The sequence below is a fragment of the Limulus polyphemus genome, unplaced genomic scaffold, assembly GCF_000517525.1.
Source record: "Limulus polyphemus unplaced genomic scaffold, Limulus_polyphemus-2.1.2 Scaffold3145, whole genome shotgun sequence".
In the NCBI taxonomy this organism is placed as follows: Eukaryota; Metazoa; Arthropoda; class Merostomata; order Xiphosura; family Limulidae; genus Limulus; species Limulus polyphemus.
The window spans coordinates 119,696-139,703 of NW_013668755.1; the positions used below are offsets into that span (position 1 = coordinate 119,696).

General features: G+C 33.2%; 1 protein-coding gene across 1 annotated transcript in view; it reads right to left on the reverse strand.

Moving 5' to 3' along the window:
* LOC106468750 (SRSF protein kinase 3-like) overlaps positions 1-17,395 on the reverse strand; it is a 23,733-nt gene extending 6,338 nt beyond the window's left edge. The window contains exons 1-8 of the mRNA XM_013929193.2: positions 17,183-17,395; positions 9,468-9,580; positions 7,830-7,938; positions 6,117-6,204; positions 5,440-5,527; positions 4,076-4,182; positions 2,325-2,487; positions 446-600 (exon numbers count right to left, since the gene is read on the reverse strand). Coding sequence (XP_013784647.2) covers positions 446-600; positions 2,325-2,487; positions 4,076-4,182; positions 5,440-5,527; positions 6,117-6,204; positions 7,830-7,938; positions 9,468-9,580; positions 17,183-17,232 — 873 coding nt within the window. The 5' untranslated portion in view covers positions 17,233-17,395. The remainder of the gene's footprint in view (positions 1-445; positions 601-2,324; positions 2,488-4,075; positions 4,183-5,439; positions 5,528-6,116; positions 6,205-7,829; positions 7,939-9,467; positions 9,581-17,182) is intronic.
* Positions 17,396-20,008: the final 2,613 nt, after the last annotated feature.

Sequence of the window (20,008 nt, forward strand, 5' to 3'; positions counted from 1 at the left end):
GCGAGCATGTTTGGTGGGACGGGGATTCGAACCCGCAAGAATCCCCTGGCCAAGCCGGGCCCCTCCAAAAGAAATGGTGGGATCTAAGTGAACATAAAGTAGCTATAGGTGATGGTATGAAAGCACAGACATTTGTGTAACCAATCAACAAAGTCAAGCTCACTGATAAAAGCAAGACAAGGCTAGCTAACTACTGTATTGAAAGAAAATGTTCCCATTGTCTCCTTACAACCAAATTGGGTCAATTAGATGGTAGGGCAAACACATGAAGTACTACAGGGAATAATCAGATTTCAGATCATACTTTACGATTCAGTCTTACACACAGCACCAAAAGTTAAACTCACTGTAAGTACAATTACAATATATTAATAAAGTAGAGGGTGTAATTTAAATACATTACTGTCAAAAATGAGAACACCGTTGTAATAAAGTAATACTTAACCTGATGCTGTTCCATTTCTAAAGCTTCTAGCTGTTGCATTTGTATTTCTAACAATTCTTGTTGCCGTTTTGCCTTTTTTCTCAATTTCTTCTTCTTATTTTTGGACATTTTAGCATTAGGATCAGGTCCCCGAAAACCTCTGGGTGCTGTACTCACTAGAAGTAACTGGCAATTACTGATGTTATAAAATATTCAACGGTAAAAAAGAAAACATTCATTATGATACCAGCATATTATTTACACGATACATTCATTATGATACCAGCATTATGTACATGAAACATTCTTTATGATACCAGCATTACGTACATGAAACATTCTTTATGATACCAGCATTACGTACATAAAACATTCATTATTATACCAGCATTACGTACATGAAACATTCATTATATACCAGCATTACGTACATGAAACATTCATTATTATACCAGCATGCTGGTATCATAATGAATGTTTCATGTACATAATATTATGTACACAAAACATTCATTATGATACCAGCATATTATGTACATGAAACATTCTTTATGATACCAGCATTATGTACACAAAACATTCATTATGATACTAGCATTATGTACATGAAGCATTCATTATGATACCAGCATATTATGTACATGAAACATTCATTATGATACCAGCACTATGTACACGATACTGTACCATTTATATGACTTATTACCAATTTAGACAAATAAGCTTATTTTCTTTACATAATGCCAGAAATTAAAATTGTGATAGTTTTATCTAAGCAGGAAAAAGTTCAGTCTGAATTTGAAGCTCTTCGGCTAAGAAAAAAAAAATTACAGTGACACTAATGTTATGGTTCAAGACAACACTTGGCAGGAAACATATCTATTTCTGGTGTTAGTAATTAGCATGGTATCAGTTGTTCACAGCTACATTTGAATAATGTTCTACACCATTTGCAAGTTATGCTTTCATTGAAACAAGTAAACACGCTATGACCCCCCTTGGATAAATTCCACTTGGCTTTATATTAAATAGTACTTCACTTGTAACTATAGAAACTCCATAACTCAAAACAGACATTTATTTTCAATACTGTAAATATAAACACTTAAAAACACCATTAAATTGCTCCGTGTTTATCTATAAGATATATATATGTTTGAACATTTTTGTTTCATCTATACTGTGAGAATGTCCAATTCTTGAAACAAATGGACATCACGTTTGTTTGTATGTGTGTATGCCTTTAAGCACAAAGCTACACAATGAGATATCCGAGTATTGAAACCCTGATTTAACACCACAAGATTTCACACTTATTGCTGATCCGTTGTGGGGTATGAGAAAGATCTCAGCTTCTTGCATCCCTCTTCTCCATCGCCTCTGGTTTCGATATATATAAAACATTTTAAGTTTTTTGTAAAATGAAGTTGAAAGCTATTGCACAATACAGAGCTATCCACAGTGTAGATGCAACATTTATACACTGATGCATGTGGTGACATGGGTTTCTTGAGAGAAAAAATAGGATGGACACAGTTGGAAGTTTTAATCTGACGAAGGTCATTCATAATGTTGAGAAACCCAATTAAAGTAAATATATAATATAGACGGCCGGAAAATGGGTAGTAAAGAATTTTAATTAAAATACAAAACAACGAACAGCATTCTGACCTGCTTAGAACATCATCAAGTTATGAATGATGATGATCCAAGCTGGTTGAAACATTGTTACTTGTATTTTAGATACGTTTTTAATACTCGTATCAGCCGTCTCTACGATAAAAATGAGTGTCAGTTACCTTTAAAAAGATTTTCCACCATTATTGTCATGGGTTACAGAAGTTTATTGGACCTTTCAAAACTTCTACAGAAGAAGAAGAAGAAACCAAATGGTACATACCTAACGAACCAGGAAGCCTGACACCCATCTTCTGCCACTGAGTTGCTTCGTATGCTAGTCTTCTCACATATGATTCGTCTACTGCAAGCAATATATTTTCAGGTTTTATATCAGTGTGAATAATTTTACATTTGGAATGGAGGTAATCAAGTCCTTCCAACACCTGGGGTGAAAAACAAAAATATTTAAAAATCTAAGAACGTTTTTAACTAAGGCACATCTGTTATACAAACACACACACACACTCTGGTGATTCCAAAAGTGTGAATTTACCTCTGCTTTGGTGAAAAAACAACAACAACCATTATTTCTAGATGAATGAAGTACATAATAATTTGTTAGTTATTATAAAAAAATATAAATCATGTCATTTACCAATTGGGAACATGTATATATAATACAATCATTGTCATAAAAAAAAACACAGATAAATGGGGAAAACTTGATTTATAGAATATCAAAGTTTATGTTTTTCCACACATTTATATAACGGAAATGTAATAAACAAGACAGTTTTTATCCTACCCATGGTACATCTGATAACAAGGAAGCATGTGCGGCTGGTTCTTATAAACCAGTAAATGTCTGAATCCCACATTCCTTATATATTTCTAAACACAAATGTTGTTGTTCAACGTTTTCTTTGTATATCAATACAAATCTAATACATACACTTTGAAAATGTAATAGTTTTTAATATACATGGTAACAGTTCAACAAAGAAGTAACACACAGTGGAATACACTATATGACAAAAGGAAGTGGACTAACAGTGGGCAACCTATTATCCAAGTTAGTGAAGTAAAAGAATGAAAGGGCACAGAATTCCTTTTAATTCCAAGTACGAGAAAGGTGGTTCCTGTAATAAATAACACAGAATTCTGGCGAGACAAAAATCGCGTGATTCTATTTAGTTTCATGATCAATATACATTTAATCTTTACAATTAACCATCTCTTAGTTAAAAAAAAAAAAAACACTTGTCAAAATGTTTGAGTCAGTTTCAATTCTGAATAGCCTGTAGTCTTTTACTGCAAATTCTGTCTCATTCAGGACTAAACAACGCAATAAATGATTCACTGGCCTTTTTAGAATACGCTTTAAATTATGGCAAGTTCATTAATGTTTCTTTGGTTAAAAGTACAAGTGCATGCTTCACAAATTGATAACCTATAAACAATTGTAACATAACATGAAAATTTTAAACAGCGTTATAGCCAATAGTCAAATGAAATAACATGTGATTGTATTTCGTTATTAACCCCTAGTTTTCCTCAGAGGTACACCTACTTTCTCTACTCCCAGGAACAACATGGGCATACTTTGATAAGGGTTTTTTTCACGCTTAGTCCATTAACGTACGGTTTTTAAGGTCCTTCTTCAATAAAATGTAGAATAAATAAATCAATTGAATGTTAAAAAAATTATATTTTATTGAAGTTTCCTATTTTCCCTGGAAATACAGAATACCTGGTTGCAAAAGAGTTAAGACTCAGTGCTTTAGTTTAAAATATAAATTTAGAATTTCATAAAAGCATACTTAAAAACGGTGTGTTTTAGCAGGGCAATACCTCTGTTATGTCAAATGGAAGACATAGGAGCATGTTCCAAAACAATCAATTTGTCGGTAAGTAACTAAAGAAATTGTATCATGCTTTTTTTTTTTCCAAATACGTGTATGTAAATAAACTTGTGATGTTTTCTAAGCCTAACCGATACACAAACGTTTTTAAAAATCTCCACGTACTCACCTGTCTAATAATAGTTTTTACATTCGCAATAGGTATACCCTGGTAACTCGAACGAATGATAAGCTTCAATAAATTGTGTCCTAAAACTTCAAAGACCATACATACATCTGGATAAAGGTCAAGAACTTTTCTTTCTTACTGTTTAGACGATTAGAAACATTGTACATCCAGTGTTCAAAATACTGAGTGATAAGCATTATAAGAACTTTGATGTAAAACAATGATACATTGTCTACTTTAATTAAACTTAAGAAGAAGAAAAACAAAAACAAAGCATAATTTATTTAATAAACTGTTGTATCACTGTATGAAATACTCATACTAGAATAAAACATTTAAAAATATGTTGGGTATTACATGGTACTCCTGCATATTATAATGTTAACTGAAAACAATACATTTGACAGTCTGTTTGGTACACTAATAATTCATTGCATAAAATATATATATTCTTCAATCCAGTAGAATCACATGCACTAAATTGATTCACTAAGTTGTGATCTCAGTTTAGCATGTTAGTAAATTCTGTTAATACACATCGATTCGCTAGGTTGTGATCTCAGTTTAGCATGTTAGTAAATTCTGTTAATACACATCGAATCGCTAAGTTGTGATCTCAGTTTAGCATGTTAGTAATTTCTGTTAATACACAATAATTCCTTAGGTTGTGATCTTAGTTTAGCATGTTAGTAAATTCTGTTAATACACATCAATTCGCTAGGTTGTGATCTCAGTTTAGCATGTTAGTAAATTCTGTTAATACACATCGATTCGCTAGGTTGTGATCTCAGTTTAGCATGTTAGTAAATTCTGTTAATACACATCGATTCACTAGGTTGTGATCTCAGTATAGCATGTTAGTAAATTCTGTTAATACACATCGAATCACTAGGTTGTGATCTCAGTATAGCATGTTAGTAAATTCTGTTAATACACATCGATTCGCTAGGTTGTGATCTCAGTTTAGCATGTTAGTAAATTCTGTTAATACACATCTATTCACTAGGTTGTGATCTCAGTTTAGCATGTTAGTAAATTCTGTTAATACACATCTATTCGCTAGGTTGTGATCTCAGTTTAGCATGTTAGTAAATTCTGTTAATACACATCGATTCGCTAGGTTGTGATCTCAGTTTAGCATGTTAGTAAATTCTGTTAATACACATCGATTCGCTAGGTTGTGATCTCAGTTTAGCATGTTAGTAAATTCTGTTAATACAAATACTAGTATACTTTCTCATTCAATGTATGAATTGCCTCCAAATCTCCATAATGGTTGTAAAGAAAACACTAGTTTAGTTTGGATTACTGTTTTACTCTTGTCATAAAATACAGACTCTCTTGTATTTGTAAACAAAGGATACGAGTTCCATTCACTCCAGAAATCTTGAAATCATCAAGAAGCTGCACAACCTTTTCTCTGTAGGGATCATCTGGGTCACTTTCTCTTACCTGGAACACAGAAAGTCAGTTATGTAATCAATCTATGGTTCTAAATACAACTGAAATTAGTAGATGTTTAGGAACATCAGCATAAAAAATAACCGAGGAAAAAACAATATCAAATTATATACTGAATATCAAGCAGACATATTTCTTGATATATATATATATATATATTCATACTAGATTTTATTTTGTAGAGAAGGGAAAAAATAATTAAATATATATTTTCACAACAGCTCAATTACGTTTACTACTTTAAAATCTATTGTGACGTATGCCTACAACCACAAGTAGTTGTATACTTTGAGGAATTTAGTGTACTAGTCTATGGGAAAATATTAATATTCTTATAACTTTGCAGCCTTACATTTACGACAAAATACAGGGTGTAGTGGAATTATTAACTCGAGATTCACTTTTCCTAATAAGCATGTTTAAGTTCATTTTATAGCAAATATAGACACTTGATTATATAGCTATAATGTTATAAAATACAATTATCACTTTAGTAAATTCTAAAAAAAAATCTTATGGTCACATGTCAATTTAGTTGAAAAACAAATTGTGAAGCTGTAAAAAACAAACAAAAGCTTACAGATCGGAGAATCTTGATTTCATCAAGGGCTGTATCAGTGTAATTGGAAGCACTCTTGACAACCTTTAAGGCCACAAAACGCTTTGCACTACAAATATACAAGATCGGGAACTGTTTTACTCACCAGAAAAAATGGTAATAATAAACTCAAATTTTTTTCTCTTGCATTTCTACTTATATTGAATTATTTAGAACTTATTTCTAATAAATTATCCTTACAAAAATAGAGAGAGAAAAGAGCAGATTTGGCATCTAGTTAAAAATGGCCCATCTTTCTTGGTCAGTGTTCCCATAAAGTAGTTGTTTAAATTTCCCGCACCTAAATGTAATTGGACAATACTTATAATTTCTTCCTATTCTTTAAGCACACAAGTTCAGGCTTAGTGGTCAAATGAAGGAGCATTACAATACTGTAGCATCACTTTGGTTCTAAACTTGTTAATGAAGTGATCAAAGTGGTATCATCTTGATTCTAAACTTGTTAATGAAGTGATCAAAGTGGTATCACCTTGGTTCTAAACTTATTAATGAAGTGATCAAAGTGGTATCACACTGGTTCTAAACTTGTTAATGAAGTGATAAAGGTGGTATCACATTGGTTCTAAACTTGTTAATGAAGTGATCAAAGTGGTATCATCTTGATTCTAAACTTGTTAATGAAGTGATCAAGGTGGTATCACACTGGTTCTAAACTTGTTAATGAAGTGATCAAAGTAGCATTAACTTGGCACTAAACTCTACTCAAATGATTAGTGTAATAACCTTGGTTCTAATTTCTTTAACAAATTATTCAAGTGGAAATATTTCTTTGTTTTTAAAATCCCTAATAAAGTGATCAAAGTGACAGCACCTTGATGGTAAAACACAAACTTATATTTGTTTTAAGAATAAACTCTGTATTTTCTAATTAAAACAAGTAAAATTTATTCATCAGAATTCAATGCGTTGCTTTACACCATTGGCTGGATACTGATGGTAGATATAAGTTGCCGCAATCTTTTAACAGTCCTGTAGTTAATGTTTTTACGTTTAGCTCCTATTTCCATTAGTGATATATTTTCTAAAAAAAACAAACTAAAAATTACATCTACTGGTACGAGCTTACTCATTTTATTAAATTTCATATTCCGTTACTTTATTATACAGAATCTGTTAAAGGAAATTTTGTAATGTTCATAAGCTCTTCAAATCTTCATGTCACGAGACTTCGAAAAACAAACCTTCATCAGCAATTAAAGTTAATAAATTAGCAATAATACCAACTCTCGCAAGTTAGCAATGTTACTAATCTTATGAAAATGTTTCACGTAGTATATTCAACTTTTTTTTTTATTTATTCACTTTTTGTTTTGTTTTTTTCTGTTCTGCCATAAATAACAAATAACCTGTTAATTCATATGCATAAGTAACCACTATCAACTCTTAAAATTTAAATACATTGTTAGATTGTTGAATGTTTATCTAAATACTAAAACCTTCTTTACAGTTAAAACTTGTGTACTTGAGAATGATCACACCAGTGATCGAAATGTCGTATCTGTTCTAAAAAATAATCTTCCTTATTGTAGAAGCTGTAACTTGAAACAAAACACACTTAAATCAATAAGTAAACTCAAAATAAAACTAGGAAATATAATTGTTTATTACAATGAATGCATTAAACTCGTTTATCTGTGGGGGTTGGTTAACCAGCGTGAATTACTTGCTACTTACGTGAGATCCCAGCAAAGCCATACTGTAGAAAAGTGCCCCCAGCCAAGCTTTCTGATCACATGATACCTACCATGGAACAGGTCACCAATCTTCACTGGGTGATAACCTCCTAAAAAATCAAGTAAAATATGATTAGTTGTTCTACACTGAATCCTGTAGTACAACTTATATAATCTCACACGGATGTAATATTTTAAAGATACTCTAGGTGTCTTATAAGTAGTTCTAGGTTTTATTTGAGGCGAAAGAAATGTCAAAATATGTTACAAAAAATAAATAGCAGTCATGATTCTAGGTTGTAAGTTACCTGCAGTAAAGTCGTGCGAAATATATAAGACGGAACTCCCATTAGTCACAAGAAACTTGTTGTTTAAAATAAATACCAAATGATGCTGATTAAAGAGTCAAGCTGCATAACAAACATTTGATTTCCTTAAGTGGATTTGTGAATGTTACTTTCCTGTGTAACCTTGGTAAACAGTTGCTTAGTAACTTGGAAAACAAAATAAACTTAGTCATCTGGTAGTCTTCAAAATGTTTTAAGAATGGGTCGTAATTTGATTCGGAAAATGTGTAGTATACAGATAAAACTATCAAGAAACCACAAGAGTGTGTGTCTCAACTAAACATGACAGCACTCTCTGTACTGTTAATGACAATAAACAGACTATAAATTTGGAAAATAATCACAATTATATGGTACAAACTGAATAAATAACAAAAAATTAATTTTAACACCTTATTCAAGATTTATTTAACAACATTATAACTCAGCAAATGAATGCATAAGTTTCAAGTCACGTACAACTTATTAATACAAAAAAATACGATTAGCGGGTGTTTCTTTCTAATGGTCGCATAAGACACCTTATCTGATGAAGTATAAACATGACATGGTATCAATATCTTCAGACATACACGGAAGTCTCTTTAAACAGTTCTTCTGAACAGCATCAAGTGACCAATCAAACCCAATGATACACCACCCATTGTATAGCTATACTTTGTTAAACAGAGAAAGAATAATGGCTTCCAGAATATGACCCACTATGTCATACCTTGGGGTATCCCTTATACAGTAAGCCCCAGGGCATGTCATAGTTGTTTCTGGGGCAATTGAGAGAAAATAGTTGGTTATCAAAAATATAAACCAGAAATAAAATAAGTAATGAAAATGAGTGATAAACTCTTGATGCCCCCGGGGGCATGGTGTAGGGGGTCTGTTGTGATGTAGAGCAAGTATTTGAAAGTACTAGATAAAGAATTTTAAAAGTCAGAATATATATACATACACACGCAATTACAATGAAGTTTACAGGCTCACTTTGAAAGACTCAAACTTTTGAGCATGTACTTATTCAGGAAAACTAAAAACAAGAAAATTCTGGTGAGCTAAAATAACTAATTTTTCAACCAAAAATTGATTGTAAAAATATCTGAATCAATACTTACACCAGAACAAAAAGCTATTATTATTCAATGAATAACAAAATCATAGTTTCTTATTTAAACCTTTTTTTTCTTCTTTTAGTAGAAGTGAAAATCTAAATAATAATTTACTGGTTATTTCTAGTCCTAGTAGTTTACTCATATAAATATTTCCAATGACGTATATTTCATTAGTTATTATCTCTGTACCTTTACAATAATCTCTGGGATCCTCTTGTTCATCATCATCTGATCCCAGGATTTCCTCTTCTTCTTCCTCTTCTTCACATAATGGTTCTGAAGTTGAAAGCCGTAGCTCAGGCCTATAAGTATATAAAAGAATAATGGCAATAGTTAGTGTGGTTTGTATATTAATTGTGGCAAATTGATTTCTGAAAAAACGAACAGCGACTTGTAGTTTCTTAGACAGAAATCATCACCTAAACAAAGGTTTTGTCAGAACAACAACAAAACATTTTAAAAAGCTGATAAGAGAGGGCGCCACATCACGTAGTCTTAAATCTTTTCCTTTACATTTCATTTTGAAAATATTTATTTTTTAAATATCGTTGGGTCAGTGGTAAGTTTACGAACTTACAACGCTAAAATCCGGTGTTTGATTCCACGCGGACAGAGCACAGGTAGTCCATTGTGTGGCCTTGAGCTAAAACAAATATTTTTATTTCTTAAGTTCATGTCAAGAAAGTAAAAGAAAACCGTGCAAAGTAGAAAGCAAACTTTAAAATAACTCAAAAATGACTTAGAACATAAAATAAGTGTTCTATTGAGTCAATGGTTTTAATAAGTAATAATGAAGGTTTTTGTAAAGAAAAAAAAAGTCACGATATCAATTAATCAAAAAATAAAACTAATAAAGTGTGTTTAAGGTTTCGAAATCTACTCAATAATTGAAATTTATTTCAAATCACTAGACTGCTCTCTTATATATTGATTTCTTCATTTTCCTAACATCTCATTAGTTATAGAGGCTTGCCTATACATACATACATATATAAAAACTTAGATGAACCACGCTTAAACTTCGTAATTTTCAGAATCACGTGGTTACAAATGCTCAATGAAATAAAGATTTGAAATAGACGCGACCAGGTAGAGAAATAGTACTGGAGCACGTTCTTGTTTCATATTGATATTTTCTTGTCTAGACTACTGGCGACACGACTACTAATTCTTCTTCTTCATCAAGACGTGTAAATTATAACTACACTATGACACACTGAATGTTCCCGTTGACAGCTTTAAATTAATCTGGACTGCAACTTTTAACTCAACCAAAAACATTACACTTACATGATGAACAACGAAAAAGTAATTAACGATAATAAAAGAACAGGGATTTCTGCTAGAAAGAATGACCTGTGGTATTTCAATTTAACGCAAAAATAACCGTTCTTAACACTTGGGAAACACGGTACACGATCTTGTATTTTTATCTCGAACCCCAAAACGTGGAAGTTGTAACTTTAATTTTTCACAAAGTTTTATATAATACGGATATTTCAATATTTAGACTAGTAATTAACTTTATTCATATAAACTTATGTTATTAATTAGTTACAGTAGCTTCAATAAATCATTTCGAGACAGAAAACACTGAGCACAAAAAAAAGTTGAAAATGGAAGTTAATGAGAAACTGTATAATGAGATCAGAATGGTAGCTGAAAAAAAAGATGTTGTTATGGGCGATTTTAACTTCAGGGGTATTGACTGGGAAAGTATCGAGTCTAACAGTGATGGGGGGGGGGATAGGTTTTTGGAAATTGTTCAGTATATTTTTTCTACACCAACTGGTTATGGATCTTACGAGAGAGGAAGCTTATTAGATTTAATATTAGCACACGATGTGAACATGATAGACAGAGTTGTGTTTGGTGAGCATTTAAGTAGAAGTGACCATTGCACTATTAGGTTTGGGATTTTATTACGTGTAAAATTGAAGAAGAATAGTACCCTGATTCCAAATTTCAGGAAAGCCAATTTTGATGGAATGAGACATGATCTGGCTTCTGTAGATTCGACTAAAGAGTGAGAGGGGATCTTGAACAGATGTGGGAAGCATTTAGGGAAAAATTTATATGTATACAGAACATACATATTCCCTACAGAAAAAAATGGCAATGGAGCGGAACAAGCCAGTATGGTTTAAGAGATTATATTAGGGATAAACATAATAAATTCAAGAAATATAAACTTACTGGAAATGATAAAGACTCGGAGAACTATAGGAAATCAAGAGAGTTAGTTAAAAAGGAAGTTAAAAGGGCAAAAACTGTTAGGATGGGGATTGGGCCTCTTGAAAATGATAGTGGAGAGCTGATCTCAGAAGAGTATGAGATAGTAACTTATTTAATTATATGTTCTCTTCAGTTTTTACAAAGGAGGATACCAGTATTATGCCTTAACCAGAGAACTTGATGTATGGGGAAAATATTGATGTAAAAGATATCATTTTAAGTTCTAAAACTGTAAGAGAAAAGTTTGGAAACTTAAAAATTGACAAATCCCCTGGACCAGACAACTTTTATTCTAGAATTTTAAAGGAACTTAAAGATTTTATTTGTGAACCTCTAGCTAATATTTTTTATGGGTCGTTGAGTAGTAGAAGAAAGAGTATTAGAAGATTGGAAGTTGGCTAATGTTAGTCCAATGTTTAAAGGAGGTGATACACATTGTCCAGGCAATTATAGGCCAGTTTGTCTTACATCAGTAGTTCAAAAGGTTTTGGAGTGTGTGATTAAAGATGCATTGCAAAGTCACTTAAAGAAGTTTTATATTGTGTCAAAGAGCCAGCATGGTTTCACTAAGGGAAAGTGTTGTTTAACAAATCTTCTGACAATCTTTGAGGGTGTTACTGCAAGAGTTGATGAAGGAAATACTGTGGATTTGGTTTAACTTGATTTTCAGAAAGTGTTTGATAAGGTGCCTCACAAGACTTGTTTCAAAAAATTAATCCTGTGGGTGTGGTGGAATGTTTAAAATTGGCTGGAGAGTAGTAATAAATGGAGTTAGATCTGACTGGATCACAGTTACAAGTGGTGTGCCTCAGGGCTCTGTGCTGGGTCCTCTGCTGTTTGTGATTTATATTAATGATATTGGCTCTGGGATGACTAACAAAATTTTAAAGTTTGCAGACAGCATTAAGATTTTTGGGGTGCCTAAGTGTATCAAAGATGCTACAGACTTACATGGAGATTTAGATCATTTGATGCATTGAGCCAATACATGGCGGATGATGTTTAACTATCAAAAATGTAAGGTGATGCATGTAGGTTTTCACAATTCAAATTACTGTTACAATTTAAATGGGAATACATTAAATACTGTGGTTGAAGAAAAAGATCTTGGTGTTGTGATCGAAAAATCAATTAAGTCATCTAAACAATGTACTGTAGCTTGCAATACGGCTAATAGGATTTTGGGTAGCATCCATATAAATATTGAATACAAGACAAGGGATATTATTGTTTCACTGTATAGATCACTTGTAAGGCCTCATTTAGAGTACAGTGTACAGTTTTGGGCTCCTTTCCTCAAGAAGGACATTGAAATGTTGGAGAAGGTTCATAGAAGAGCCACTAGGATGATACCTGGGATGGTGGGATTGTTCTATGAGAAGAGACTAAAATCTCCAAAGTTGTTTTCTCTGGAGAGGAGAAGGTCAGAAGGGATTTGATTGAGGTGTTTAAGATTATTAAGGGTATTGATAATATAGATCCATCAAACTTTTTGTGTTTAGCAGTGAAAACAACAGGACAAGGGGTCATAAATTCAAATTTTGGCAGCGTAGGAGTACTCCGCAGTTTAGACAGTATTACTTTCCAAACAGGGTGGTTGACTGTTGAAATAAGCTGCCTTCAAGGGTGGTGAAGGCAGAAAATTTAAAGGAGTTCAAGAAAAGATTGGATGAATACAGGAGTAGTAAGGGGTGGTTATAGTTGGGAGCTGGAAAGGACATCTTTGATGGGTTAATAAGCTCCTTTTTGTCCCTTTAAAGTTTTATGACTGAATACTAATGGGGTGACTACAATATATCCTTTAATTATCAGTCGTTTAATATTATGAGTTTACATTGTCCATTTATGATATTCAAGTTTTAATTATAATATGGCATATCTAATCATAATCAAATGTCATTCATCTCAAGGTGTAAGTTATCTTAAATATTTGCTGGGAGGAGAAAGGTAACACGAAATTTCCCTTACAGGACTGCATTGATTGCCTTTTAATAACAACATTTTTTTAAAATGCGTTTTCCATCTTTGTCTAAAGTGTTAACGTTAAAATAATCTACAATCTGTTATGTCATTACATGCCTGAATGTTTGACATTTATATGGTATACTAGCGAAAGTACCTGGCTTTACACGGGTTATTAGGTTCATATATTATTAGGTTGATGTATTTTAGCAAGTGTATAAAAATTTATCATGAAAATTAAAATATCGATTCAATTTTAAACTTGAATCGTTTCTGAATTAAGCTATTTTCTGTTATATCACCAACGATTTTAATTTAAAGAAAAACCTCTTTAGTCAACAGAAACTCTAAATCAAGAAATCAACAAATATTATTCCAGTTCTGTTGTTTAAAGATTTCATTTTATACTTTCAATATATGGACGAACAACAATATTAGGTTATACTTTTGTTGCTAAGCGACATGACATAAAAGCCATTGTTGGAATGCATTGTCACCAAAACTCACTGGCTTTTCTATATATTAGAGGTTGTTATATAAAGAACCATTTTTTTCTATGCGGTTTTTCGTTAGCTTGCCTCATTAAAAAGATGCACATGCGCGCAAGCACGTGGATAAGTAATACCCAGGTGCACACCCTCAGGGTCCACTAAGTATGGGTGCAAAAGTTCAGGTTTCTAGGTTCTTACTTCTTGAAGCTATGACAGTCATAATTATTTTATTTTATATATGTGGTTTTTTGCTAGCTTGCCAAATAAAATGATGCTCACGCGCATGCACATGGATAAGTAATAATACTCAGTTGCACACCCTTAGGATCCACTTATTATGGGTGCAAAATTTCAGGTTTCTAGGTTCTTTCCTCTTGGAGCTATGATAGTCACACATACACAGACATGTCCTATTATTATAGATTATTACTAAAATATCACCTGTATAATTCTACTGGGAAGAAATCATAACGCGGTCCAGTTAGAGATATTTCTATAAGTTTCGTGATACCTTTCTCCAAGCAAAAAAATTCATACCACTTCTACCCCATAGTGAAGATTTTATGAACTGTGTAGACAGTTTTTCTAATTGTCAGCCTATAGTAAGCAGATGTAAACAATAAAGCTATATTTCAAATATCAACTCGAAATTACTAGATTTTCGCCCACAGCAACTTGCAGTTTCGGAGACAATATAAAATCGAAAAGTCACAGAACCAAAATTTTAGTTTATAGAATAAATACCTCTACGAACTGTGTCCGGCACGTCTATTTAATTACCACTTACTTTCAGAAAAAAAAAAAAAACAGCAACCTACAATAGAAAAAACTGAAATAAATAAAAATAAAGTAAATTTGACTCAACCAAAGGTAGCACATATGCAAATATTTGGTTTAGTTACCAACGATGGATAATCTGGCAAAAAAAAAAGTGTGACGATAGAACGCGAGACCTATTTGACGTAGAAATGACCATACTGATGAAACAAAATGCAAGGTTTGTGCCAACTTCTAATATGTCCAATTACTGTAAAGAACGTGTCCCTGTGAAATCACTTGATTATTTTTGTTCCAAGCGCACTGATACATCTAATTCCAGATCACTTGATTATTTTTGTGCCAAGCGCACTGATACATCTAATTCCAGGTCACTTGATTATTTTTGTTCCAAGCGCACTGATACATCTAATTCCAGATCACTTGATTATTTTTGTGCCAAGCGCACTGATACATCTAACATACTTCTAACATACATCTAACATACTTCCTATATACAAACTACAATAATACTTATTAATTGTGAATAATTCATTTTACGTACTATTTGAGATAGGCCTAATAACTATAAGCGTGCAGTAAACCCACTCTCGCAAATAATTGTATAAAACACAAAAAAGGCAGCATGTAAAATAAATAATAATACCGTACTATTAAAAACGTATGAAGTTACAGAGCTGGGCTCGAAATCGAAGCTTGGAAGATGCAGATGCTAGTATATCACAGATGTTAAAAACATTTGTTTAGAAGAAGGTTTAGGTGAACGACTTCTGACAATAAACAAAAGGGTTCTTCACAAAAGCTAGCAGCAGTACAGCTACACCTGGATGAGCTGAACACGAACTGTACAGGATATTTAATCCTATAATAACGGTCCCATAGAAACCAACTCCTGATGACGTATACGTTGTTTACAAGCTCACAGGTGTCTTTTTCCGCTATACCTTGGGAGCTCCGCTATCTATCTAGAGGCAGAAAATGCCTCGGTTTTATTGTAACGAACTTCCTTCGAAGCACAGGTATATATATGGACAATGTACATTTCTGAGGGGGGAAACAGTCAACCCAATAATGATTCATGCAATACAAACACCAAATTAATTAAATTAATGCAAGTTTTATGGTAATATTATTTTTATATTCAAACCAACTAATTAATGGATAAATGCCAGCAAAGTTGCTCTGAACTCTGGATGACAACAAACACTTGGATCATTTGTGTGTTGTCACGTGTATAAAAAAGGAAATCAAGTCTATGTCCAACATAATTACACTAATTTTAACAATCATTAAGAGCTAGAATGCGTAAAAATAAATAAAAAAAATACTATATTGGAGTTCTCAGATAAAAGTACATCAAACACAAAACAATATTACAAACTGAAGACTATAGAAACAGGTATTAATGTTTATTTAATATTCACACTGTCCTAACAATTACAAACATTTGTGTTAAATGAAATGTGACAACTTTCAAGGATTACAAACTTAGGTGTTATCATTCAAATGAAAACAAGTCTTGTATCTCAATTAGCCAAGGATATATAATAACTGGCTCCACAATAACACTCTCTTTCAGCTTTCAATGTCGGACTTATTAGCTGCATTAATCATCTACCCAACATTACTGGATACCACAGGACATATTAGCTACATTGATAACTTTCCCTGTTATCTCAGTAATACAGGGGAAGTTATCCATGTAGCTAATATGTCCTGTGGTATCTCAGTAATACAGGGAAGTTATCAATGTAGGTAGTATGTCCTGTGGTATCTCAGTAATACAGGGAAAGTTATCAATGTAGCTAATATGTCCTGTGGTATCACAGTAATACAGGGGAAGTTATCAGTGTAGCTAACATGTCGTGTGGTATCTCAGTAATCCACAGGACATATTAGCTACATTGATAACTTCCCCTGTATTACCGAGAGAGCACAGGACATATTAGCTACATTGATAACTTCCCCTGTATTACCGAGAGAGCACAGGACATATTAGCTACATTGATAACTTCCCCTGTATTACCGAGAGAGCACAGGACATATTAGCTACATTGATAGCTTCCCCTGTATTACCGAGAGAGCACAGGACATATTAGCTACATTGATAACTTCCCCTGTATTACCGAGAGAACACATGACATATTAGCTACATTTTTATTCTTGAAAATCAAAAGGATTGCAAACATAAGTTTTAAATTCAGAAGTAGTTACTCATAGATCTACAGTTGTCTTGAAGCACACACAGTTCATCACGACGAGAACTTGTGTACGAAATCCGAAGTAATAATAATAATAAAAGATTGTTTTCAACTTAAGACTGGTTATTATTAGCACATTATCAAACATATTATCGAATGGACGATAAAACAAACGGGATACTAAAAAACTATTTGCGAGAATACTACGATTTTGAAAGTCATTAGAAACTTAAAATACCTTAAGTTCCACGATTCTTCCACAACCACGTGCTGACAGACAAAAGGCATAAACCATTAAATGACGTGAAACTTGTGTACAACTAACGGTATCACATCAAGACCCAAAAGGACGAGTTTTTCGTGTCTGGAAAATCTATGCCTAACTTAATGAACTGTCTGCCTGGAGAAGGGGTAAGCCCGTGCAACGTCGTGTCCAGCTAGGTAGAACCTTTTGTCTTTTCGCGTTGGAGCTCGAGTCAAAAGATGAAGAGGGAATAGTATCGATCGCTTTAGCTGAATTTACGTCATACGTCTGCGCATCAACAAGACTTATCTTGTACCGAAAAGCCGCCAGAGCAAGCTTCACCGCAGAGCCCCGTCAGTGTTAAAATTCCACAAATAACGAACGAACAATCCTGGTGACGTCTGAGTGGTAGACTTTAAAGATGTATATTCTAGCGGCAGAAAGCTCAGTAAAACCTCGTCAAATGACTAGTTCTGTTCGTTTACAACAACAGAAGCGATAATTTTTGTTTATTTGCAGTACAGCAACAAAGCTACGTAATAGGCTATCTGTTCTGTGCCCACCAAGGGTATCGAAACTTTTTTTTTACCATTATAAGCCTTCAGATATAGCTGCGCCACATGGGAGCGGGTCGGGGGAGGGCGACAAAAAAAATCATACTGAAGGGTATATAACCCCCTGTAAGGAATTAACCGCATCCATATTAGAAACTACACACCACATAAAAGATGCTGAAATCACCCCACGTGCACGTAACCAAATAGCGCACCGTTTCTTGAGAACAATTCCATTCCATTACCTTCCGCTACACGTGGTATATTTACTTGTTGATTTACAGTTTCATACATTATTGTTTATTCACATCAAAACAGACACACAATTCAGTGTTTATATGATACATATTTGTCCTGTAGTTATATAATCAATACTAACAGCATATATACTTCCTTTGTGCATGTATGTGTGTGTATATATACATATATCCTTCACACACACACACACACACACACGTACATGAGAAGTCACGAAGCTAGACTCGTAAAAACCAGAGTAACACTCATAATGAAAGTTGCGTGTATGTTGCTCTTCAACCACCACCAATAATCGATAATAACGTATGTTAAATATTTTGGTGATAAGAAGAAACGACAACAGTTTTAACAGATTGTTGTATAGGTTTTGGTTTCGATTGAGGTTTTCGGTATTTTTTATACGAGAAAACTCCACGCAAACAACCAATCACCTATAATGTAACACAGGTATCCCATATGATGCGTTTTTTTCCTATTCTACTTCAACTGTTTTTAATTGCTAATAATAAATCACGTTTCCCGTACATGAAAAAAGAAAATTAAAGACGTCTTTCTCGTTTCAACAATGCTTGGTTAAATGGGGAGGAGGAGATATTGAAATAATTACAATGTCTTTGTTGCTTCCATAATATCTGGTTGAACTGGGGAGGAGGAGACATAGAAATAATTACAATGTCTTTCCTGTTTCCACAATATCGGGTTAAATGGGGAAGCAAAGATATAAAATAATCACAATGTCTTACTTGTTTCTACAACATAAGGTTGATTGGGGAAGCAGAGATATTGAAATATTGATGTTTTAACAAAATATACTGATATATCTTAACAAGTAATGTTTAGGGCACACTTGTTCTTGCCCGAAAAAAATGAAAGATTGCGAAATAGACTCGTTTGTTTGTGTTGTATCCACAGTGATGGAATCGAATCCTGGATTTCATTCAGCATTGTAAGTCCGTAAACTTACCGCTCCACGGAGGGAATTGTGAAATATAAATATGATCTTTGCAGTGTACCCGAAATCACAGAGTTAACTTTCAAACAAACATCAAAACAACATAAGTAACTAAGTCCCGGTAGAAAGGGATGTGAAGATGTTTCTGTTCTAAGAAAATAACCTTAATATCCTGTACAACAGCAGCTTGACTTGTACACACATATAAACCTGCCTATTCATAAATAGCACCTTTTCTCTGCATTTTAAACTAATACTGTCAAATAATATATATTTTAGAGACACTGCTCTCAGTAAGACGATTCCTCTTGTTGAAAGTTGCAAATAATATATCAGTTCCTGAAGTGGTAATATAATTAACAGAAAGCGAAAAAAGTACACCCAATATGCTAAACAAAATTTTCATTCAATAAAACGTGCAGTATTTTACTCATTCGTTTATTTACATTTAACTTTCAACAGAGCTTCCCGTTTAGTTTAATTTTCTACGCACTATAGCGCAAAGAAATGTGCCGCCATCTGTTACGATATTTATAAACTAATTTGAATAATTGTATCTTTTTAAGAAATAATTAAGATATAAACAACAACCTAACATTCGAAAGTAATATACTTTCACGTTATAATAACAACAAATGCCTGAAGGCCCATGTTAAAGTGCATGTTTTAACTTCCATTAAACTACCTTATTTACTTTAGATAAAAAAATCACAAATACGCTATGAAAGCCAAAAATATAGAATAAATAATTAAATAGTGAAGGTCTTGTATCAGTCAAAATTTTTAATATTAAAAAAAAATGGAGAGGAGTGGCTTGAAAAGTTTTAAGGACAAATCTATTATGATATATTCGTGGACCTTGTTTGTTTGGCCAGGTGGTTAGGGCGCTCGACTCGCAATCTGAGGGTCGCGGGTTGGAATCCCCGTCCCACCAAACATGCTCGCCCTTTCAGCTTTGGGGGCGTTATAATGTGACGGTCAATCCCACTATTCGTTTGTAAAAGAATAGCCCAAGAGTTGGCTGTGGGTGGTGACGACCTTCCCTCTAGTCTGACA